Here is a 26133-nt window from a genome sequence, read left to right as displayed (position 1 = left end):
GGGTTGGGAATACTCAACCACAAGTCCCTGTAAGCAAATTTTATTTGGAGAACAGAATCCTGCGGATAACCAGTCCCAAATCAGGAAGGACTTTAAACATGATAATCAGTAAGCATCTGAAATTGCATCTGGGAATAGACTAGTATTGTATGGCTACACTGAGCAGTCCTGGTCAACATAGGGAAAGAGGTAGTCCTCACTTAATAACCATTTGAAGTCCTTGGAAAGAATGCTTACTGGTCTGGAACAGGGGTCTCCAACCTTGGCAACTTTAAGATTTGTGGACTTTAACTCCCAGAACTGAAGCTGACTGAGGAATTTTGGGAATTGAAGTCCACAAGTCTTAAAGTTGCCAAGGTTGGAGACCCCTGGTCTGGAAAGCAGTTCTGATCATTGTAAATGTTGTGTTCCCCCCTGCATTCACATGACTTTTGATTCTGCCAAGCATGAAATTTACGACTTTTTTGCTGTTTTCTGGCAGCCCATTGAATATGCTGTGTTCTCTTAATGACCACATGGACTGCTTAATGACCAGAGCAACTCACTTTGCAACCATTAAACAGTCATAAAATTGACTCCAGTCACATGGTGACTTGCTTAATAACTGCCCCAAATTCTGGGCCCAACTTGTGGTTGCCATACACAGGTTACAGCCCAATTTTGATGATGCTTTTGCAAAAACTGGGTATTTTTCCTGGAATAAGGCACTCAGCTTATAGTGAAAATGGAAAAATGGGATTTGCAGTTAAAAACAAAATTAAAGACTTTCTGCCCAAAATCTAGAAAATCTCAGACCCACCTATATGAATGCTGAAGCTTTACCCCATTTCCGCCATCGCCTTGTCAAATTCTTAGACATCCCCCACGCCCTATTTATACACCTGAATTACCTTCATTTTATAGCTGCTGATTCTGAAAAATAAATGACAAACCTCATAATTTAGATCCATGTTTTAGAGTTTGGGGAGTTTTTCATCTCTCTCTTTCTCTCTCTCTCTCCTTCTCCCTCTCTCTCCCCTCCCATTCTCCCTCCCTTTCTCCCACTGCCTCTCTCCCTCCCTCCCCATCTCTCTCTCTCTCCCTCCCTCTCTCTCCTTCCCTCTCCCTCTCTCTCTCTCCAGGTTGAGTCTATTGAGCACAAGCTGGACTTGTTGCTAGGCGTTTACTCCCAGTGCCTACGGAAGGGTTCCATCAACTCCATTAGCTTGACCGCTATACCAGTTCGCAGTGGGGAACCAGACATCACCTCTGACTATCATAGTCCTGTGGACCATGAAGACATCTCTGTCTCTGCTCAGACCTTGAACATCTCCCGATCGGCTAGCACCAACATTGACTAACATGGCCTCTCCAGACTAGCTGTGTAACAGCCACACACCAGCTACAGGGGAGGAGAGGCTGGGAGGGAGTCTTTCCTTTGAAGGAGGACTTGGGAGACAATTCCCGACTACTCTTATGGACCGTGCTCAGCTGAGCCGAAATCTTCTCCAGCCTCACCCTGTTGGTGTTTCCTCATCAGATTCGTCTGCCTTTGCACCAGAATGATCACCTCAACTTTACTTGAAGTCTTCCAATTGGGGGCAAAGCCACTAGCACCAGAGCATTTAGAGCAAATGTAGACAAATGGTTAGGTCTCTGAAGCTACAGGGTGGTCCCAGCACCCATCAGCTGTCAGTCGTAACTTTGCCAGTGTTTCTGGGCTTCCCACAGTGGTTGTGATAGAATGTAAAACTCAGTCAGCAGCTTTCTCTGTTGGGAGGCAAGCCTTGTTAGCCTGAAGTAATGGGCAGAGGAATCTGTCTTTCACCTCTCAGCATCCTGTAGACATCTGCCATGGTTCCCAGTTAACTCCAGAGTTTTCAGGTGCCTCCAGGCTACCGAGGAAATCAATTCTCTTTTGACAAAGAGCACTCAAGATGAAATGGCCACTTTGGACTCTTGAGTCATTGTGATGGCCAACCCATCAAGGAAAACCATGCAAATGGTGACAGCCATGAAATGACAGCCACCGACTCTAGACTTTAACTTTACTGGGCAACCAGGTTGGCGATGCTTTTTTTTCAGCTATGCAAAAGCTAGGTTACTCTTTTCTTCAGCCTTGCTCGACAAGGGACATTGCAACTTGACTGAATGTGGTTTCTTGTCTTTGCATTTAGAAGCAATTAATGACTGGCAATGCCTAACCCTACTCTTGGCAGCCTTGAAGCACCTTTCTACTTCTCTTTTAGCTCCCCGTTCCACCAGGTAGCAGGCATCACTTTATGCCCCCCCCCCCAGTTCATGAGCATACAGTGGAACTTGCCACATAATGGAAACATTTTTAGGGGGAGATGGGCAACTATATGCAACTATCTTGAATATGCAACCTGAAACCAATCTTTAGCAGTGGTTAAGGTGCCTTCTCTGCCTAGGAAGTAAGCAGGATTTGGGGACTCTCTGTGCACCCTTGAAGGAAACCCAATTCAGGTAGTCAAGAGTAGAATGGGTCCTGGTGTTCTCAGGGGGAATTTCATCAGCTTGCTGTCTCTGGAGGGAGAGTTGAGTATTGCTCTCCCCCAGGGAATTGTGTGTGTGTATTTGTATGTGTGTATGAGTTTCCCATTCATTCAACAGCAGTGAATTAAGGTAGAGCTTGGCTCAGGTACTATACACTTGTAGTGCTCTGGTGTAGCTTTTGAGTAGCTCTCCCCAAGCTGAGGTCCTCCAGTTGGATTGGATGATGTTTCTAATATGACTGCTTGGACTTTTGAAATTTAACATATCTGGGGTCCACAGGTTGGGGGGATCATTGTTTTAGACTCAAATTTCCTACCAGCTGTGAGCACATCCTTTCTATTACTAGTAGAAGATCCCTGGATTATGATTTCCATCCAGAGTTTTTCCGGAAGCATTCTCCCTTGCAGTCTTTCTAAGACAATGTTCCTCAACCTTAGCCACTCTAAGATGTCTGGACTTCAACTCCCAGAATTCATCTGGGGAATTCCGGGAGTTGAAGTCGGCTAAGGTTGAGGAATATTGTTTTAGGATATGAAGCACCGTTGTTCCAATTATTCCATTATTCCACCTGCCTTGCCTCCCTTCAGTTCTCACCTTCCTCCTTGCCCATCCGCATAAGTTTTAACTTCTGGAGTTTCCATGATGGACTTTGGTCTTGAGTGTGCTTTCCTTGGGAAAGATCAATAACGCAAGCAGACCATCTTGGCACATTCAGTTTTTAGGAGTCCAGCATTTGAAAAACAGAACACTCTTAGGTTTAGATTTAATACAATGCAATGTATGAATAGATCATCAACCAGGATTGTCTGTGACTTCTTTGTTGAGTCTCTATTCTTGCTGAGTCCTGGTACAGATTGCGGTTATGGTTTTCTTCCCAATGGTCATTCACTCGGATTTTTTTGAACCACAGACCCATCCCAGAACAAGTTCTAAGTCCAAACAGCCCCTTCCTTCCTGTTCTTTTGCTTGGATCTCTGCTTAGCTACCAAAATCTGCTCCTTGGTTAACTTTAAACAAGAGAACCAACAGAAATCCTGTTTTTCTATTGAATGTCTTCATTTGTCATTCTCACCTTTATGATTGCCTCATAGATACTGGCTTTCCAATTGTATTGAGCTATAGCTCGCATGGCAGCTAGTTGGGCATTATAGGAATGGTGATAGAACATATCTGGAGGGCATCTGGTGGGAGAATGCTAACTCACTGGGAGAGAACAGAATTAAATTTGGAAGACTTTCCCATCTTCTCAGAGCTAACTCCGCCAATACCACTGTGCTTGAGTTGTTCCATAGAACACGCCCAGCTTTCATTTCACACCTCCTTTAGGCTGCATGTCCAAAGTCCCCCACTTGCCCAACTGCATCTACACTTTGCATGTCCATGCATGTGTCTTGAAGAAACGGCGAGAGCTGTTCCCAGCTTCTCCCCCATCAAACTATGGCTCTTCTCCTCTCAATGCACTGAACACACCCTCCTTGGAGAACACACCCAAGTCTTCATCCAGGATGGTCATCTCCAGAAGTAGGGGAGGGGCTGCATGGTGAAGGGCAAGAGGGGGAGGAAGGGAGCAGGGGATGGCTTTGACCAGCCAAAAACAATAAGGTGGGCCTCGGGGTAGTTTTCCTAATAAATTTTGTTTCTGAGACAATGCATAGTTACCTCACTTTATTAACTTATTAACTTATTTGTTTCATTAAAATTTTCAGTAGATGACTGCCTGTGTGTCTCATTACTTCTTTGCTCGTGGGAGATTCTATGGGACCTTTGCTGGGAGAAATGAATATCTGGGAAAGGAGGGGTCTTTAATTTTTCTAGAGTGAGGTGAAGGGCTGGAGAAGAACAGGGGTCCTCTGACTTGCTGTTAACAAGGCTGAGAAAGTGGTCTGGGAAGGAAAGGCACTATGGTTGGGTGGTAGAGCAAAAAGCCTCCTCCTCCTTCCAATGATCTGAAGAGAAGATCAAACTGCCCAGCAGCCAATATTTTCAAACATCAATGGAGGGTTGGTTGACAAAGATCCAAACTGCGCATTATACAGTATTTGGTTTATGTTTATATTGTACAAATGGATCAGAGTATAACTTAATATACGGAATGGGAGGTTTTAGCAAGAGTAACTCACACCCTCATTCCTTCTTGACATTATTGCAGTACTGCAAAGTGGGGTGGGGCTGCCCTTGAAGACTATTTTGAAACTTCAGCTGGTTCACACACAAAAAAGGGGAGGGGGAATGGCTAACATGTTAGTGGATGAGAACAACTTTAGCACGGCTACCAATATTGTGGTTGCTACATTGTTTGCCAGTATAATTTAAGATGCTGGTTAGTATCTAAAAGTCTTTAATGAGGGATGGTCTTCTGCAGGGGTGAAATCTAAACATTTTCCCTACCGGTTCTGTGAGCGTGGCTTAATTGGTGGGCATGGCTTGGTGGTCAGATGACTGGGTGGGCATGGCCAATAACAATAAATAATAAAAATAATAAAGTATACAAAACAAAAACCAACTTTCACACTTTAAACACACACAATACAACACAACACAACTGACTCACACACAATGTAAAAGCAGCTGCACTTCACCCAAAATGGCCCATGCAACAAGCAGGAACCTCACACTTTCACACTTTACACACACACACAACACAACACAACACACCTGACTCTCTCTCACACACACACAAAATGCCACATACAGCTTTGTGAGATTTTGTGTGTTTGTGTAGTTAGAGTGAAACACTGCAGAAACACCAAATCTCAGAAAGCTGCACAAATATTTTATTTTATTATTTTATTATTTTATTTATTTAGATCAGGGGTCTCCAACCTTAGTAACTTTAAGGTTTGTGGACTTCAACTCCCAGAGTTCCTCAGTCAGCAAAGCAGGCAGATTGAGTTGCTCACAAGGAGATGGATTTTAGGCAGGCAGAGTCAGTTGCTAGGTGATGCAACTGATTACAGTAGCTGAAGTAAAGCATGGCTTTGCCAGCCCGAAAGGAGCAGTAATTATAGGTAAGTGAGGTGGGGGTATTGGGTGGGCATGGGTGGGGGCTTTTGTAAGTGGGGGCTGTTAAAGCCTGTGATGATGAGGCAACTTATCTGGGATCGCCAGAGGAAAAAAAGGTTTGCAGCCCTCATTGCAGCCCAGAACCTTTATTTATTTATTTTATTTATTTATTTGTCACAACAATATATATAGGCATCACACAAAAAGATTATACAGTATATAAACATATATATGAGGAAATATAAGGAAGTATAAGCATATATATATAAGAAGAAAAAGAAAAACAATAGGACAGGAACGGTAGGCATGTTTGTGCTCTTATGCATGCCCCTTATGGTCCTCTTAGGAATGGGGTGAGGTCAATATTAGAAAGTTTTTGGTTAAAGCTTTTGGGATTATGGGAAGAGACCACAGAGTCAGGTAATGTGTTCCAAGCACTGATGATTCTGTTACAGAAGTCATATTTTCTGCAATCTAGATTAAAGCGGTTAACATTAAGTTTAAATCTATTGGTTGCTCTTGTATTATTGCAATTAAAGCTGAAGTAGTCTTTAACAGGAAGGACATTACAATAGATGATTCTATGAGTTAAATTTAGGTCTTGTCGAAGGCGACGGAGTTCTAAGTTTTCTAAGCCTAGGATTTCAAGTCTGGTATTTTGTTGTTTTCAGAGGAGTGGAGAACTCTTCTTGTAAAATATTTCTGGACACGTTCAATTGTATTGATGTCAGAAATGTGGTATGGGTTCCAGACAGGTGAGCTGTATTCTAGATTTGGCCTAGCAAATGTTTTATATACCATATATATATATATACACACACACACATATATATATATATATATTTGTTTTCTGAGGTTTTCGCGGGTGTTTGTATGTAGGTCTTTGGTTATTCGGGTTTTCTCCCGCGTAAAATTGGAAGTGTCTTGGCGATGTTTCGACGAAGTCTCATTCATCATCTTCAGGCTTCAGCTTCGTGCTTCTGGGAGCAATGTGTGATTGCAGCTGTTTCTTCCTTTTTAACTGCTAGTGGGGGTTTGAACTGATTGGGTGGGAGCTTGGCTGTGCTCTGATTGGATGGAGGTTTTTTGTGCTCTGATTGGCTGGGGGTGTGTCCTGTTTGGGTGGGGGCTTGGTTGTGCTCAGATTAATGTGAGTTGCAGGGGGATTTGAGCTGGTGAGTTGCATTGCTGTTGTTTGGCGACCTACTCGTGAGCTTTGATGTCATATCCCTCTTCACCCAAGTGCCAATCAAAGAAGCCTTGACAGCTATCCAAAACAAATATAACCCCCCCAAGCACATCCTAGATCTGACCAACCACTGCCTATCCAACACATACTTCATTTATAACAGACAAAAATACAAACAAATAGAAGGAGCACCCATGGGATCACCCCTCTCACCTGTCATTGCCAACCTCTATATGAAACACTTTGAAACCCAAGCACTAGAAAAATCTGATCACAAACCCAAACTCTGACTCAGATAGGTAGACGACACCTTCATAATCTGGCCACACGGGAAAGAAAAACTTGACAACTTCCTCACACACCTCAATAGCCTACACCCCAAAATACAGTTCACCATGGAAACAGAAGTTAACAACCAACTTCCCTTCCTAGATGTCTTAGTCTACAAGAAACCCAATGGCTCCCTAGGACACACCATCTACCAGAAGAAAACACACACAAACCGCTATCTGCACGCACTCTCACACCACCACCCAGCACAGATCAACTCCGTAGCCAAGACACTCATCTCTAGAACAAAACGCTTAGCTGATGAACAACACCTAAAAACCGAACTACACACTCTCACAAACGTACTAACATCCAATGGATTCCAGAGAAATAAGATTACCAAACTAATCCAAAAAGAACCCCCCACTAAAATCCAAGACAGAGAACAAGAAAACGGCACAGCCCTCCTCCCATATATAAAAGGCACCACAGACAGAATCAGCAAGATCCTCCACAAACATAACATCAAGACAGCATTCTGCACAAACCAAAAAATATCCACCATCCTAAGAAACCCCAAAGACAAAATTGAGTTAGAAAATCAAGGAGTATATGAAATCCCATGCACCGCCTGCCCTACCACATACATCGGACAAACCAACAGAAGAATAAGTGCACGCATTGAAGAACACAAGAACTCAGTCAAAAAAGAGGAACCAACTTCTTCCCTGGTCCAACACCTTAAAGCCACAGGACACGATATTGATTTAAAAAGACCAGAACTATCGCCAAAACTGAACACTTTAACAACAGAATAATCAGAGAAGCCATCAAGATAGAAAAACGCCCACACAGCATGAACAAATGAGATGATACCTCCCACCTACCAGCCATTTGGAAACCCGCCCTTATTGACAAACGAGTCCCTAACACGAGGAATGACACCAGACCCACACTCACGAGGTCCACACAGGATGTCACCACCACACATCCACCCAGAAAGCAGACCCAAACCCACACTGATCAGGAAGCACGACCAAGGACCAGAAGCCAGACTGCAGCTGCAACATTAGCCATTTCAAACCCCTTGTCAGCCTGCCCCAGATCAGTGTTTGAGAAAATAAAAACCCAACTTCATCATGTTGAAGAATTTGGTAATCTTTATCATACAAGTCTGGATGCGGTGAAAAGCAAAGCTGGAACTGGAAGTAAATCAAATCCCCAGAGTCATATTCTCCTGAACCTCCCCTACTAGAGGTCATACAATAATAGTCCAATGTCTTCTTTCTCCTCAGTCACGTGTAGTTTCACTTCCGATATTCTCCCTCTGTCAATCTTCCGAATGGAATGTGGAATCAGCAGCTGCTGTTACATTCATGCGCCAACACAATTCAAACCTCTGGTTTTGAAAATGGCATTTCCTCTCTCCCCCACATACAATGTCAGCCGACGCTGGGAACAGTGAAAACCTCCCCCCTCTTCTCCATAAAGCATGTAAGACAATCAGTAGAGCAAACGTTTAAGAAGGTAATAAAATAGTCAGATAATCTAGTAGGAGAAATACACTAAATTAAAGCGGAGGCTGACACCCCTCCAATCCATACATACAGCAGACAGACACCCACTATGAAGATGTAGCACGACCACAAACACGAAGCCAAACAACAGCAATGCAGCGCACCAGCTCAAATCTCCCTGCAACTCAGACTAATCTGAGCACAACCAAGCCCCCACCAACACAGGACACACCCCCAGCCAATCAGAGCACAAAAAAAACCCCATCCAATCAGAGCACAGCCAAGCTCCCACCCAATCAGTTCAAACCCCCACTAGCAGTTAAAAAGGAAGAAACAGCTGCAATCACACATTGCTCCCAGAAGCACGAAGCTGAAGCCTGAAGATGACAAATGAGACTTCATCGAAACGTCGCCAAGACACTTCCAATTTTATATATATTTGAATTTATATCCCGCCCTTCTCCAAAGACTCAGGGCGGCTTACATTGTGTAAGGCAATAGTCTCATTCTATTTGTATATTTATATACAAAGTCAACTTATTGCTTCCCCAACAATCTGGGTCTTCATTTTACCTACCTTATAAAGGATGGAAGGCTGAGTCAACCTTGGGCCTGGTGGGACTCGAGCCTGCAGTAATTGCAGGCAGCTGTGTGTTAATAACAGGCTACATTAGCCACTTTCCAGCCCTTATATATGTTTTATATGTTTTATATATGTTTTATATACCTCTTAAAATAATTGTTTTAACCAGCTCTTTGGCTGAAGAGTTTGTAGAAAACAGGTTCTGGTGATGAGGAACTCAGCTGGGATCGCCTGTGGAGCCTTTTAAAGCCTTTTTTCTTTACAACCTCTTTGGCCAAAGAAGTTATTAAAAAAGAGTTTAAAGGCTCTGACGATCCCAGCTGAGCCGCAGGATCATCAAAGGCTTTTTTTTACTTTTAAAGGCATGTTTTCGGCTGAAGAAAAACTACTTTTAAAAGTAAAAAAAAAAAAAAACCTCTGATGATTGCGTGGCTCGGCTGGGGCAGGGGGCGGGGCCAGAGATTTTTGCTACCAGTTCTCCGAACCACCAGCCCCCATCGCTACTGGATCGGGTGAGCCGGTCCTAACCAGGAGCATTTCACCCCTGGTCTTCTGTCTAGAGCATCTTCCCACCCTGGTCAAAATACTCAGGTAGCAAACTCCTTCCGTGCTGGCTGGAGAATCCTGGGAGGTGAAGTCTAAAGATCTAAAAGTTGCTAAATTTGAAAAACGCTGGTCTATCACATGCATAACCTATTTGTTTTCCCATTGAGTTTCCCTTCTTATCAAGACTACCTCTCCTGTCCACTCTCTTAGCTGCTATGTGAATCCTAGCAACAAAAGGCTCCCTTCAGTTTAACAAAACTAAATAAAGCAACAAAAAGCCTCTGGTTATTCCTTTTCATTGCCTCTAAGCGGAGCCATTGCTTTTCTAAACTGGTTTTAAACACATGGGTCAAAGACAAAAGGAATACAGAGAGAGAGAGAGGGAGGGAGGGAGGGAGAGAGAGAGGGGAGGGAGAGGGAAAGGGAGGGAGGAAGGGAGAGAGGGAGAGAGAGAGACAGAAAGAGAGAGATACATTTGCAAAAATAGGTTTGGTACCGTTATCATGACTTCTTCTCTTCTTCCGTAATGAATGACCTCAGGCATCCTAATTTGAGATTAGGGATTTCTGGCAAACAAATGGGAGCATTCTTTTTCAAGATGAAATGAAATGCATTTGCTATGGGTCTGAAAAAGACATTTAGCCTTATGAAAAGCTTAGTTCCTTTCCCCATTGAGGGTTTATAGTACCTTCATAGTAACCCTAAGCCATTGGTGGAATGATATAAATTACTGTTTATATTATTGGCATCATGAAGGTTGTATTAACATCATTACTCACTATTGCTCTTTGGGCACCTTTTAATTTTATTATTTAATTTTATTATTTATTTAAATTAACTGGCTTTTCAATTGCTGTGGGAAATTAGGAAAATACCCATAAAATATGTTTTTAAAATCTCTATAAGCAACATGAATTATCTGGATGTGAGGACCATTCCCCTACTTTCTCTCTTATTTACCAAATTGTAGATTTTGAGTTATGATTGTTATTAATTCTGGAATGTTTTAAGGGTATAAAATTTGCAATAAAACTATTGATAGTCCTGCTGGAATGGTGAAATAATGAGGGGGGATTATTGGGGATAAAGCAGTTTATCAGCAAAAGAGCAGACTTCCCCTTAGCTCAACAACAGCAGCAAAAGCCCAAATAACCAGTGAGAGCTGATTAGCACAAATTTTATTCTATTTTATTATTATTCTATTTTAATTATTTTATTTATTTTATTTTAATCTCCCATACCCAGGTTTTCAAAGACTGCTTCTACCCTATACAGTTTTTCCCCCACCCAAAAAAAGAAAAAAGGGGATTTTACTAAGGGGTTCCACTCTTTTCACCACCGTCCATGCCCTTGATTGGCTCTTCTGCCTATCTTTTCTGCTCTGCCCCTCCCTCTCTTTTGTGAGTTTTCTGACAGGAGGACTCAAATTATTCACCCTCAGGGGTTTCTATATTGGTCCAGCCAAGAGTTTCATTGCCCACGTTGCAAGCTTCATTCTGCAAACAAGGCCAGAGTGAGCTGTACACCCCTTGGGATGTTTTATCAGAGGAAATATTTCAAGGAAGCTCAGTGTGACGCTGCAGTTGACTATAGACCTGCAAAAACCAAACAATCAAAATGGACCAAAATAAACCATGAACCATATGAGTCTCAGGCATGGTACTGGTAGTTCTTGATTTACAACCATAATTGATCCTGGAATTACAGTTATGATTCGTGTAAATCATGCCTGTCGTTAAGCAAGTCATCACATGACTGCACCTGATTTTGTAACCTTTTTGGAACAATCATTAAGCAAATGTCAAGGTCATTAAGCAAACCTATTCTGCACAATCATCATTTTTCCCCAGAAACCAGAAGTAAATGCTGGTTTCCAGCAAAAAAATAAAAAAATAAAATTGTGGTGATGTGACTGTAGGATGCTACAAATAACTATAAATATCAGCTAACTGCCAAGCACCCAAAATGCAATCATGACCTGGGGAGGAAGGTGTCAGAACTTAAAATACTGGTCATAAGTAGCATTTTTGGGTCCATCAGAACTTTGAGTGGTTGCTAAGTCAAGGTCTACCTGTATTTGGACCAGAGGAACTCACTGTGTGTCATCGGGTTCATCACTTTGTCTCACGTAAAACAAAATAGAGCTGGAAGGGACCTTGGAGGTCTTCTAGTCCAGCCCCCTGCTCAAGCAGGAGAACCTATACTATTTCAAATAAGTGCCTGTCCAGTCTCTCCTTAAAAACCTCTAGTGATGGAGCGCTCATGATTTCTGAAGGCAAGCCGTTTCACTGGTTAATTTTCCTCACTGTTAGAAAGTTTCTCCTTAATTCCAGGTTACTGTTCTCTTTGGTTCGTTTCCAACCATTGTTTCTTGTCCTGCCCTCTGGTGCTTTGTAGAATAATTGACCCCCTCTTCTTTGTGGCAGCCCCTCAAATACTGGAATACTGCTATCATGTTACCCCTAATTCTTTTTTTCCTTAGACTAGCCAAACCCAAATCCTGCAGCCGTTCTTGCTATGTTTTAGTCTCCAGATCATCTTAGTTGCTCTTCTCTGAACTTTTTCCAAAGTCACAATATCTTTTTTGTAAAATGATGACCAAAATTGGTTGCAATATTCTAGGTGTGGTCTTACTAGGGTTTTATAATGTGGTACTAATACTTCATGTGATCTTGATTCGATGCCTCTGTTGATACAACCCAGGATTGAATTAACCTTTTTGGCTAAGAAAAAGGATCCACTTACCCTGCCAGGGTTACGTTGTCCAGTAAAACAAGGGTGGGGGGAACGTGTCTCTCTTCTTTACATTCCTGTAAGAAAGGCAGGATAATTATAAAATGGAATTATAAAAAAATAATAAAGGCATGAACATTAAAATGAAGAATGGACATGTAATGCATTTTTACGTCGATTTTGCTGGCAGATATAGGAAATGCTGGAACAAACGTCTTCTGGGAATTCCTACAGAAAACATCTCTGTATTAAAAATAGACAGAATGGAATTGAGAAGAAAGCAATCTGCAGATATCATCGGGCTTGCTAAAATTCTACTGACTTACAGATACAACATTTGATTGCTATGCGTTCCAACTAATATGTCGTCTCTGGTTTATAGCAGAGGATCCATTTATCACATTCCAAAATACTGGCAATATTTTTAAAGTCACATTCATTCATTCTAATGAAGAGACCACCCATAACAAATCGTAAAATAATGAACATGGTATGTACAGGCAAAGTAAATTATAATTTACAATCTATAAATACAGAGCCCAGTCTGATTATATCAATGCCTGATTCAGTCTTCCTCAAGATGGGACTGAATATTAGAGCTGGATTCCTTGTGGGTATCCACAGGGGATCCAAGAAGACAAGATAATGACCATAATCATTGCAATGAATCCCAGAATCATAGGATTGGAAGGGACCTTGGAAGTCTTCTAGTCCAAGCCCCTGCCCAAGACAGGAGATCATATACTATCATGGACAAATGGAGGATGGCGTGAAGGAGCACCCACAATTTTGGAGGGCAACCTGTCCATTGATTAATTGCTCTCACTGTCAGGAAATTTCTCCATAATTCCGGTTAGGATCTCTCTTTAATGATCTTCCACCCATTTCTTCTTGTCCTTCTCTCAAGTGCTTTGGAGAATAGGTTGACCTCCCGCCTTCTCTGTGACAGCCTCTCAAGTACTAGAAGACAGCTATCGTGTACCTTCTAATCCTTCTCTTTGTTAGACTAGACAAACTTCATTCCCTTAACCGTTCATTGTACAATTTAGCCTCCAGACCCTTGTTGTTCTTCTCTCCACTTTTTCTAGGGTCTCAGCATTTTTTCTGCATCATGATGATCAGAACTGGACACAATATTCCAAGTGTGGCTTCCACACTTTTTCTACAATAATTGTAAATTGAAGATTATCTATACCTCAAATCTGGCTGAGGAATTCTGGGAGTTGAAGTCCACAAGTCTTAAAGTTGCCAAGTTTGGAGAGCCCTGATCTATACTCTGCCTTGTCTATGGAGATTCTCAGTCATTCAGGTTATGTTTGTCCCAAATGTGCTTTTTCAAAAGGCAATGTTTAGTTAAGGGGCGTGCATAAGAGAACAAAAGTGCCTACCGTTCCTGTCCTATTGTTCCCTTCATTATATCAAATTAATATAGCTGATGCATATTTTTTTTACTTATATATATATATATTTTCTTCATGATATGTTGTTTTATTTATGACAATGTTTGTGTATACTGTTGTGACAAAATGAAATTTAAAAAAAAAGGACATTTGTACTCTGTGTAAGTGAAAGCTCATTCAGCATTGGGATGTTTCTCTTTCAGAAGAGAAAGAGATTTTTAAATCTAGCAGACATAAAGTTAATAAGATAAGACAATTTATCAAAGGGATAGGCCCAGCTTAAAGGAACAAGAAAAAGTTCCAAAGCGAAAGTGAAACCAAACCAAACATGAAAGGGAAAATGAAAGTTCTACAGAAATTAATTGGGAGCAAAGAATTGTGCAGTGACCTACAGTTTAGATAAAAGGCAATGAATGGTCAAGCATGAACAAAAGATAAAAAAAGTAATGGAGAAAAAAGCAGATTAGAACAATTTCATAGATGATTAATGACATTAGTAAGAGGGACTGTCTACTGAATATTAGGGATTCTGAACCTTGGCAACTTTCAGATGCATGCTGGTTAGGAAATTCTGGGAGTTGTCCATATGCCTTAAAGTTGCCATATCTATATCACTGAAAGCTACAATCATATTTCTTTGAGATGGTTTTTTTTTTTTGCATTTATATCCCGCCCTTCTCCGAAGACTCAGGGCGGCTTACACTATGTCAAGCAATAGTTTTCATCCATTTGTATATTATATACAAAGTCAACTTATTGCCCCCAACAATCTGGGTCCTCATTTTACCTACCTTATAAAGGATGGAAGGCTGAGTCAACCGTGGGCCTGGTGGGACTTGAACCTGCAGTAATTGCAAGCAGCTGCTGTTAATAACAGACTGCATTAGTCTGTTGAGCCACCAGAAGCCCCTTGACAAGTATTGCTGCCTCTGATGTATCCTTCCATTGTCCAATGTTGTGCTTCTATTCATTCATTCTATAGTATTTGTCCCATCAGTGACTCATGATAAGACCTAATCTTAGTGATTGTCACTTATTTTTATTACTGTTGTATTAATTTTATGTTTATGTAATTTTATTCCTTATTTGGTTGTTGTTGTTTTTTAATTCTTTTGAGTCGATGTTGACTCCTGGTGACTGCTAGACCAGTCCTTGCAGTTTTCTTGGCAAGATTTTAGAAGTGGATTACCCTTGTTTTCTTCTTCCTGGGGCTGAGAGAGAGGGACTGGCCCAAAGTCACCCAGTTGGCTTCTTGCCTAAATCAAGACTAGAACTCCCAGTCTCCTAATTTCTAGGCTGATGACTTCACCACTATATCAAACTGGCTCCCTACTATTCTTACTTTTTAGTCTTATCCACAATCAGACAAAACAACCAGACAAAAATGGGGAAGAGCCTCCAGTGGCTTAACAGCCAGAGGAAGGCACTCTTGGAAGGACCTGTCCTAATGGATCAGAGGGTTAAAAGTGGCAGTGGGAGGTTTGTACTTTTAAGACTTGCAAGATTGATGTCAGCTCTCCTGGGTAAACCAAACAGGAAACATGACTAGATGAGCTAATTCTACTTTATTGTAAGGCTGCATTAACAGAACCTAGCATGTCTGAAGCAGTGGTGTGTTGCTCCCGGTTCAGTCTAGTTCTTGCAAACCGGTAGTAAAAACCGGACATTATGGATGATCTACGCATGCATAGAAGCAGTGGTGGGTTTCAAAATTTTTTACTACTGGTTCTGTGGGTCTGGCTTGGTGAGCGTGGCATGGCTTGGTGGGCGTGGCTTGGTGGGCATGGCAGGGGAGGGATACTATAAAATCTCCATTCCCACCCCACTCCAGGGGAAGGATATTGCAAAATCCCTATTTCCTCCCGATCAGCTGGGACTTGGGAGGCAGAGACTAGATGGGGGCGGGGCCAGTCAGAATGTTTACTACCGGTTCTCTGAACTACTCAAAATTTCCTCTACCGGTTCTCCAGAACCTGTCAGAACCTGTTGAAACCCATCTCTGCATAGAAGCTTCTGCACACGCACTCCCATTGCAAACTTGTAGTAAAGGTAAGTAAGAACCCACCTCTGGTCTGAAAGTACAAACTCTCACCTGCACTTTTAACTGCTCGATCCTTTAGGGTAGATCCTTCCTGAGTTTTTCCCTCTGGCCTTTTAGCCACTGAGGGCTCCTGCCTCTCTTGTTTAATAGTTCTCTAGGCAGCATCCCCTCCCCTTGTTTCCCAAGGTCATTCTCACATACCATTACACCATCCCTGTGCCAACTTCAGGCTCTCGCACATCTCTTTTTCCCCCACTTCCCAAGAGTCATATTTGTCACATTCACCCACTCATTCCACAGGCTCTGACTTCAGAAGCATCTCAAGAAAATGTGAATCAGGACAATGTAGGTTTTGTGTGACCATTCTGGGCAGACGTGAGTTTCCTCTGGTTAGCCAGGAAAAGAACAGGACTGTTGTTTGACAGAGTTCAGAGCTTCTGTCTCTGAATGCCTGGACTATTTGGGGGTGTCTTTGGGAACATGAATTCTCTGGGAGGAGGGTGAGGGGCAATCACCAGGTCCATCTTATTTTTCCTATTCATTTTGACACAAAATTCATATAATTTGAAAAGCTGATAAAAGAGAATATTTGTAGCTCAGGGTTGAAATAAGGGGTTCTTGATGCTCTACTTTAATTCACAAAACCCACTCCTTACTAGCACTGATTGTGTTACCTAGTTTGGGCAATGAAATGTCTGAAAGAAAACAACCAAGCTCAGATAGCAGCAGGAACCCCTAATTTGAAGAGGACTCAGAAGCTGCGGCTTGTCCAGAATGCATCAGTGTGAGCATTTTTTGACCATTTCTCATTGCAATTTACTTATGTCCTCTATCTCGTTGCAGATAGTAATGGAGTTTGCCGATCATGATTCTATTATTATTATTATTATTATTATTATTATTATTATTATTATTATTATTATTATTATTATTATTATTATTTATTCGATTTTTATACCGCCCTTCTCCCGAAGGACTCAGGGCGGTGTACAGCCAAAAGTAAAAACAGATGATACAATATACAATTTAAAATACAAATTAAAAAACTTATTTTATAATTGGCCTAAAAAACTTTAAAATATATAAAACTAAAACCCCATTAAAATTAATATTAAAAAATTTAAAATCGATAAAATTTAAGCCAGCCCCGCGCGAATGAAAAGATGTGTCTTCAGTTCGCGGCGGAAGGTCCGAAGGTCAGGTATTTGGCGTAAACCCGGGGGAAGCTCGTTCCAGAGTGTGGGAGCCCCCACAGAGAAGGACCTTCCCCTGGGGGCCGCCAGCCGGCATTGCTTGGCGGACGGCACCCTGAGAAGTCCCTCTCTGTGAGAGCGTACGGGTCGGTGGGAGGCATGCGGTAACAGCAGGCGGTCCCATAAGTACCCAGGCCCTAACTCGTGATCATTATAAATAGGATTGCTCATGTGACTGACCTGATTTTATGCATTTGTTTGCAATGGTCATTAAGCAAATGCAATAGTTGTAAAGTGACTTCTGTGGTCATTGAGCAAATGCCATGGTTTGCTCCGGACTGATTTATATTTGTTTATATTTGTATATTTGTTTATTTATCAAATTTAGAAACTGCCCATCTCCCTCATAGAGGGCCAGTCACACATCTATCCAAAGGTGCCCCCAATGCTGAGATTTTGAACAATAATAACCATAATAATGTTTCCCTCAAAGAATAAAGATTATTGATGGACAAGCATAAAGCAAGGGCATTATTTAGCATGCCCAGGCCAGCATTTGACAGCTCGTAGATCAGAGCGGATCTTCAACCAACATATTTCTGAATTTTCAAAGAAGCACCTTTGTTAACCTCTGGGGAATTTATTTGCACTTCCATTCTTCTGCCAGAGGGAACTGTGTCAAAAATTGCTTCAGGATTTATAACCTGAGCTCACTCCAAGAATATCAGTAGATCAGCAGCCACATCAAGAAGAAAGCTCTGATACCTGGACTGACATTGCTCAATCGCCGTTCCCTGGTTCATTTGAAGAATATCTAGAGTTCACCTGAGGTTCCAGCAGGCCAGCGTTTCTCAACCTTGACAACTTTGAGATGTGGATTTTTAATTCCCAGAATTCCCAGCATATTGACTAAGGTATTCTGGGAGTTGAAGTCCACACATCTTAAAGTTGTGAAGGTTGAGAAATGTTGCCTAAGCACTGGATTGCTCTTCCTACCATAGTGGGATGTGGAGATCTTTTTCCACAACACTGGAAAAAGTTCCAAAAGTTGGTGCCTCTTATTCTCACAAACATTAGGTTCTGCCTGAAACTTACCCTGATTTTTGAGAGCGCCTTCAATGCCCAATAAAAGCAGAAAAGTAAAATAATGCTCTCCACATAACACTAAATTTGGAAACAAGCCAGAAAATTCATAAAGTTCAAAATGCCTCCATGTGATTACTGAGTCATGTTCCTTCTGTTCTTGGTGGCCTGCATATTCAAGGGGTTATATGACTTAGACCTCAGATATTTGTGAAACTTTGCTTCTGGTAATGTAACATCTTTAATAATAATAATAATAATAATAATGTTTTAATTTGTATACCGCCCTTCTCCCGAAGGACTCAGGGCGGTGAACAGGCAGATGAAATACAAAACATACACAATAATTAAAACAACCCTTAAAAAACTGATTTAAAATTGCCCAGAAATTTAAAATAACAATACACCCCATAAAATTACCAAAATTTAAAACCCATCATCCAATTAAAATTTTAAAGGTAAAATCAAGCTAGTCCAGCCATACGAAATAAATAGGATTTAAGTTCGCGGCAAAAGGTCCTAAGGTCAGGTAGTTGTCGAAGCCCGAGGGGAAGTTCGTTCCACAGGGTCGGAGCCCCCACAGAGAAGGCCCTCCCCCTGGGGGCCGCCAGTCGACACTGTTTGGCTGACGGCACCCTGAGGAGTCCCTCTCTGTGGGAACGCACCGGACGCTGGGAGATAGAGGCCGGCAGTAGACGGTCCCGTAAATAGCCCGGCTTTAAGATCTTTGGGAGAGAACATATTGATGATTGATTACAATCATAAATAAACTCAGTTTATGTCTTCTGTGGATTTCTTTTGCTCTGGATTTCCTTCCATTGGCATCTCTTCCATCATCCTCTGCTTCTCTGGCCTCTGAATTGTTCAGGTGATGTGGAACTCCCTGGTTTTATCCCTGTGCTTTCAACACTTTACCTTAATGTAAGCCATCTCATTATTTTGGTGTGATGGGTCACATTAATAATTTTGTTGCTAACAATTAGAACTATCTAATGGTGCATTTCAGTGCACTGCTAGTGAGATGGGAGAAGAGGGAGGCAGAAAGGTAGGACTGAGACTTTGTATTCTTCATACATAACTGCACACAAGCTCACAGGGATGTTGACTTCAGATTTTGAAGAGGAGTTCCTCTCACAAGGAAACCAGGAATATAATTGTACATCTTCAAAAAGGAACATCTATTAGAATGGTATTGGTCCATTTCCTCACAAGCTCTCAGTGATGAGATGAGAGAGAGAGAGAGAGAAAGAGATGGATGATAAGTAGATGATTGATAGATGGATGAATGGATGGGTGGATGATAGACACACACACATACATGCATGCATACATACATAAATGATATACAGACAGAGATATCTAGGTAGCTAGTAGAGAGAGATGGATGATAAGTAGATGATGGATAGATAGATTAGATTAGATTAGATTAGATTAGATTAGATTAGATTAGATTAGATTAGATTAGGTTACATTAGATTACATTAGATTAGATTAGATTAGATGATGGATGGGTGGATGGAGAGAGAGAGAGAGAGAGAGGCAGACAGACAGACAGTTGATGATAGATGACAGATAGAGATAACTGGCTAGCTAGCTAGATAAGCATAGGTCCTGGATAATTTCTAAAGCTAATGGTTGTATATAGTCATCTAAAGTGCAATGATACCTGTTGAGCACGGGTGTCAAACTCGCGGTGTCAAATGACATATCATGACATTTTTCCTCTTTGCGGAGCTGGGGTGGGTGTGGCCTGCATGTCTGTCACCAGGCCACCAGTTGCAGCAGAAACCCCTGCTGTAGAGGGTTTGACCCTCACCGAATAGGCCATGTTTTATCTGATTAGTTCCATTGAGGATGAAATTGGTCACGCACTATTTCCTGATGGTCAGTGTAAGAAGGACAAAATGGTTGAAAAGCTTATATTTGCAACTCATGAAAACCTAATCATAGTCCTTTCAAACTAAACATGATCAATACAGTGAGGGAGGTTTCCAAGCACAATAATTTCTGCTCCATCTCACTTCTTAAGTAATGATTCAGTAAGTTTTGCAAGATGCTTTCGCTCATCTTTTAGATTATAATCCAAGACCAAGATTAGTTCTTGCAGTGCATTGCCTGATAAGATCACTTGCAATTATCAATATGCAATTCTTGAGCCTTTATTTCCTCTTCCCCACTTTACTTTCTGCATGTTTTTAGCACTCAGAAATTGTATTCTGATTTTGTGTGTGTGCCTTCCTAACAATATAGTACTGCAAAGTGTGTGATAGCAATAAGTGCAGAGAGAACCATTTGTTGGACAAATATAATCTTTCACTGCACACCTCTGAAAAACATGGACTTGTGTTTAATTCTGGGCACAAGTTTGGCCCTGAACTGTTTTTCCATTTTATCACCTAACCTATGCAAGTGTTGGATAGTTATGATTACTTCTTCCTCTTGGAAAGTCGGTTATATAAAGCTGGTCCTAAAAATGGCATTGGAAGAATTGTCTTTGTCAAAGGAACTGCAGAAATCAACAAAGGAATTTAATTTGACATCCCTGCTGCTGTTGCTCTAGTGTCCTTACAAGCTTTCCAGAGACCTTGTCCTTAAAAAAGGTCATCACCAATAAGTAATGTTTATACTATTTTGATTGCACTCTAATCCACAAGGTTCCTTTTTCTTCACAGGAAAAATGGGGAAATGTAGAAGTAGCAATCCTACCGCCTGGGAAGGAGACAGGGTGTTGGCTTGTCTCTCAGGAAGGTCCAACCACTTGGAGACTAACATCCGCAACTCATGTACTTTTGATGGTAACAGAGAGCGGATGGGAAGTCTTTTACCTCTTGTGTTTCTCATGGGCCTCTGGGGAAAAGCAAAACTCCCCTCTTTCAATAAGAACATTTCTTCCTGGAATTAGTCTTAGCCATTGTCATGCAGGCAATATAAAGTTTCTCTTGTCATTCTCTTTTCTCTCAATCCAGTCCAACATTCAGAAGTTCTTCCCATCAAAAGTTCAACTGTTTGGGACAATGGTGTTTCAGACTCAGGACTGACTTGCCAATGTTGAAAAAATGAAGCAGACTGGTTTTCTAGGACCAGGTCACACTGGCTCATGCCCTTGTTCCCATGCTGTTAAACTATTGCAGGGAACTCTACATGGGTCTGCTTTGGAAGACTACAGTACTTGCAATCTGAGTTGGTTCAAAATGTGGTGGCCCACTTATTAATCATTAGGAGCACACTATACTTATCTTGCAGAACTTGCACTCACCACCAATAAATGTCTAAGTGCAAGTCAAATGATTTATAAAGCTAGTTCTACTTGGCATAACAGATCCTTGTAGGATGACTGACTCCAAATGGAATTGACCCACCTAAAATGGTCTGAGTATTTGAGTTGGTACCCAATTCTAAAGATAAATCAGTCTGGTCTCCTCAGTGATGATCCTCTAGAAGCTTTTAGACCAGACTCTTCCAGAAAGAAGGTCCTTAAGGAATGACAGTTTGCCATCTTTACTTGGATGATTTTAGTACATTGTTTTAAGTTGCTCTGGATTTGGTAAGTAAATAAAAACATAAATAAAGTTCTAGTCTTCAAAAATCCATCAGATCAAGTACCAAGTGAAGTGCCATTGTTTTAGAGTAACTTTTCCCAATCAGTTCAGTCTCCAGATGTGTGTACTTCAACTCCTAAAGTTCTCAGCAATTGCCCTACTTGCTGGTGGATTTCCAGATCTTAGTATAGATCAGTGTTTCTTAACCTTGGCTACTTTAAGATGTATGGAGTTCAACTCCCAGAATTTCCCAGCCAGCACAGAGGTCAAGATTGAGAAACTCTGTTATAGAACCAACAAGGTGTAGAGTGAGCCCCCTGTTGATCACTTCATGTTGTGAGTAAGTCCTTTCCTGACATGGGAGCCCTGTGTTGGACATCATCAAAGGAGGAAAACCAACAGGAAATTTAGCTGCAGGAATTAGAACATATTGCTGCTTGAAATGCATATTTATATTTTTACAAATAATATAAGGTGACGAACATATCCAACACACCTTTCTTCTCTGATTTTCCCCACAACAACAACAACCCTGTAAAATGAGATGAGTTGGGCTGAGAGAAAGTGACTGACTCAGAGTCACCCAACTGGCTTTCATGGCTAAGGCAGGACATGAACTCACAGTCTCCTGTTTTCTAGCCCGGTGACTTAACCGCCAGACCAAACTGCTGTCTCTGGGTCTCTCACTAGACCAAACCAGCATATCGAGTCTTTGCTGATATGGAAGGGGACGCTGGGCCTCTCACTTCCCCATTCCTGAGATCCAGGCATGCTTACACAAGGAACAATCATCATACCAAGATAATGAGTGTTGCCGCCACTATGCCAAGGAGAAATACTAGTAATTGACCATTTTATTATGATTTTTAAATTCAAAGGCTTTCTGTGTGACACTGAGAAGGAAGGAGAAAATACCAGTTCCTGGATAAAAGCTGAGCATTTATTTCTGCACCAGTATTGACTAGGAATGACAAATGCTGATTGGCTGATAGTTCTACATGACTTCTACAGATTTGTAAGCAAGTAGATAACCTGTGACCCATTGCATTTCAGAGATATTTCCTTATCTAAACCTTTCCTTATTTTGCAGATGGGCAAAGAAGCAATGACAGTAGGAGCATCTTCTGACTTCCTGCCAGCTTCCCCACTGACTTTCTTTGTAGGAAGCTGGAAGTAGTGTTGGAAATGATGATCATGTTACTGTAGCTGACTGCAGCAGCATCAAAGTAGTCACAATGTTGCCAAATTTCAATTCCACAGAAGTTGTCTTTTGGATGCATTCTTTAAATTAGCCCCTTTGAGGTACATTGATTTGCCCTATAATGCACCATTTCACCCAATTGAAGATTCCAAACAAACACAAACGTTTTAGTAGTATATATACCAGGGGTGAAATCTACTTACCTTCCCTACTGGTTCGGAAGTGCATGTGCCGCACGCGCGCACTTGGAAACCCTTCTGCGCATGAACAGAGGGTGAAAAACAGGTTACTTCCTGATTTTAACAATGACCAGGTGGGTGGGCAGAGCCTCGAGCTGCCATCACTACTGGTTCTCTGAACCACCAGCTGTCATTGCTACTGGCTCGGCTGAACTGGTCTGAACCGGGAGCATTTCACCCCTGATATATACCGTGCTTCCCTGAAAATAAGACCCAACCAGAAAATAAGTCCTAGCATGATTTTTCAGGATACTCATAATATAAGCTCTACCCCAAAAATAAGCCCCAGTTAAGATCGTCAGCCAGACAGACACATTTAGTACTGTATTTCCCCCAAAATAAGACCTAACTGGAAAATAAGACCTAATGCATCTTTTGGAGCAAAAATTAATATAAGACCCGGTCTTATTTTGGGGAAAACATGGTATCAAAGCAGCACAGTGGTTTAAGACATTGAACTTGTCAGCTGGAAAACTGATAGCCTGGGTTCAAGACCTGAACTTCACGTAATGGGGTGAGCTCCTGTCCTCACCACAGCTCCTGTCCACCCAACAGTTTGAAAACAGGAAAATGCAAGTAGATAGAATAGAATAGAATAGAATAGAATAGAATAGAATAGAATAGAATAGAATAGAATAGAATAGAATAGAATAGAATAGAATAGAATTTTATTGGCCAAGTGTGATTGGACACACAAGGAATTTGTCTTGGTGCATATGCTCTCAGTGTACATAAAAGAAAAGATACGTTCATCAAGGTACAACATTTACAACACAATTGATGGTCAATATATCAATATAAATCATAAGGATTGCCAGCAACAAGTTACAGTCATACAGTCATAAGTGGAAAGAGATTGGTGATAGGAACTATGAGACGATTAATAGTAGTGCAGATTCAGTAAATAGTTTGACTGTGTTGATGGAATTATTTGTTTAGCAGAGTGATGGCCTTCGGGGAAAAACTGTTCTTGTGTCTAGTTGTTCTGGTGTGCAGTGCTCTATAGCGTCGTTTTGACGCTATAGATAAATATATAAATATTATATATTAAATATTATATATTTTATATTATATAAATATAAATAGGTACCACTTTGGTGGGAAGAGTATAGTGTTTTGTGTGCTTTTGGCGTATAGCCAGATGACCAAGGAAAATGTATATGGACAGCACTGGCTCCCTTGGGTAAAGAAATGGGGATGAGCACCATGCCCTAGAATTGGACATGACTGGACAGTGAAACCTTTATATCAAAGCAGCCCCAATTTACATCCCCAGCTGAAATCAGAAGTGGGGAACAGAAAGCTTGGTCATCAGGAAATACCCTAGGACTTGAAATCATTGCACCTAGAAGGTGTCCAAAATTGGGGAACCACATATGGAGGAGATGAGGCATCAAAGTAATGCTGAACACCAGGAAGGCGATTTTTTGATTGATTGATTGATTGATTGATTTTATCGAATACATATTAAATAATATATATAAGTATAAGCATGAATTGAATACATAAAATGAATACAATTAAAGGGAACGTTAGGACAGGGATGGTAGGCACGCTGGGCTCTTATGATTGGACTTGTCATTTTTTAAACAACTAGAAAGATGCCTTGAGAAGGTTTTGCAGGACCAACAGCTAACAATTATGACTGAGTTACAGAGGTTAATTATTCACATGGCACAGATTTGGCAAAGAGAACACGGGAGGGAGAAATCAAGGTCCTTCTTTGGTATCTCCGTTTCTTCACTCCACCCCATCCTCCATGGTCTTGCAGATAAGCGTGTCTAAGAGGCACTTACCCTTCACCGATGAGTCATATTTCCTGGCATTCTGTACATATTTTTTTTGCTCTAATAACAAGTCATCCTGGTGAATATTTAACTCTCCTGAAATTCTCAGTTGGAAATTAAGATCAAGAGTTCTTTGATAGCAAAAGCAAAGAGTGAAACCCAGTCTAAGTCTTGCACCCCAATTGACCCATTGACAGAGATTTCCAATTGGTCCCGACACAGTTAAGCTCAGGGAGATTCCTCATTTGGATCAGCACTTACTGGGTTAAAAGAACGGTCTTCCTGTATAACTTTCCTGTTTTCAGGAAACAATGGCTGAAATTATTTCAAAGCTGGAAGAAGCGCAGGGAAGAGGAATTATTCTATTATAGGAACAAGTCATTGCTTGTAGGCAGATTTGAAGAATAAGATATTGGAGCTCTTTGAAAATGGATCACTCAGAGAGGAATCATCTACAGATAGTCTTTGACTTATGATCCCAACTGAGTCCAAAATTTTCACTGCTAAGCAAGACAGTTGTTAAGTGAGTTTTGCCCTGCTTTACAACCTTTCTTGCCAAAGTTGTTAAGTGAATTGCTGTGTTAAGTGAATCTGGTTTCCCCATTGACTTTGCTTGTCAGAAGGTCACAAAAAGTAATCACATGACCCCCAGACGCTAAAATTGTTATAAATGCTGTAATGGTCAAAAGTGTGAAAAACAGTCATAGGTCATTTTTATCAGTGCTGGTTTAAATTTGAATGGTCACTAAACAAATGGAGGTAAGTCGAAATTCCTCTGTTTCTAAAAGAGTAGTAAAACGGGCTACAGACACCTGCAGAAGGCAAGAAGACAAACTGGTGTAGATGCTCCCCATCTAGCAACATCTCCTGAGGTTTCTCCTTCCCCATTTGGTTCTCATCTTTTGAGGACAAGTGCTTGCCCTCCCCAGAAAAGCCCTGGCCTCCCACCATCCAGCTGTTTCATTTCCTAAGATATCCATGGGGCCTCTGGAAAACATCTGTGTAAATAAAAATAGAGCTAGAAGCTGAAGTTTTAACAGCCTTCTTTTTTTTCTTCTTTTAGAAACATCTTCCAAACAAATAAGCCAGGTAGGAAACTTAGTTAGCTAGGAGTGCACAGGTCGGATAGCCTGCATTAGACCTCTACTTTATGCTAGAGAAATTTTTCAACATTTCAAAAGCAAGTCTGTGTATCATTGACAGAATGCCTGATTATCTTTCTAAACTACCCAGTAAATAAACTCTTTTGGAATCATGGAAATGTCTGGGTTTTTTTTAATTGAAGAAAATGAGTATAACATAAAAATATCAAG

At 41.2% G+C, this 26133-nt stretch overlaps 1 protein-coding gene across 1 annotated transcript in view; it reads left to right on the top strand.

Annotated features, from left to right (window-relative positions):
* The window catches only part of LOC131204517 (potassium voltage-gated channel subfamily KQT member 4-like), a 45274-nt gene extending 41057 nt beyond the window's left edge, over positions 1-4217 (top strand). The window contains exon 13 of the mRNA XM_058195899.1: positions 1122-4217. Coding sequence (XP_058051882.1) covers positions 1122-1340 — 219 coding nt within the window. The 3' untranslated portion in view covers positions 1341-4217. The remainder of the gene's footprint in view (positions 1-1121) is intronic.
* The last annotated feature ends 21916 nt before the right edge of the window (positions 4218-26133 follow it).

Source organism: Ahaetulla prasina, chromosome 10 (assembly GCF_028640845.1).
Source record: "Ahaetulla prasina isolate Xishuangbanna chromosome 10, ASM2864084v1, whole genome shotgun sequence".
Classification (NCBI taxonomy): domain Eukaryota; kingdom Metazoa; phylum Chordata; class Lepidosauria; order Squamata; family Colubridae; genus Ahaetulla; species Ahaetulla prasina.
This window is presented reverse-complemented; position numbering and strand designations above follow the sequence as displayed.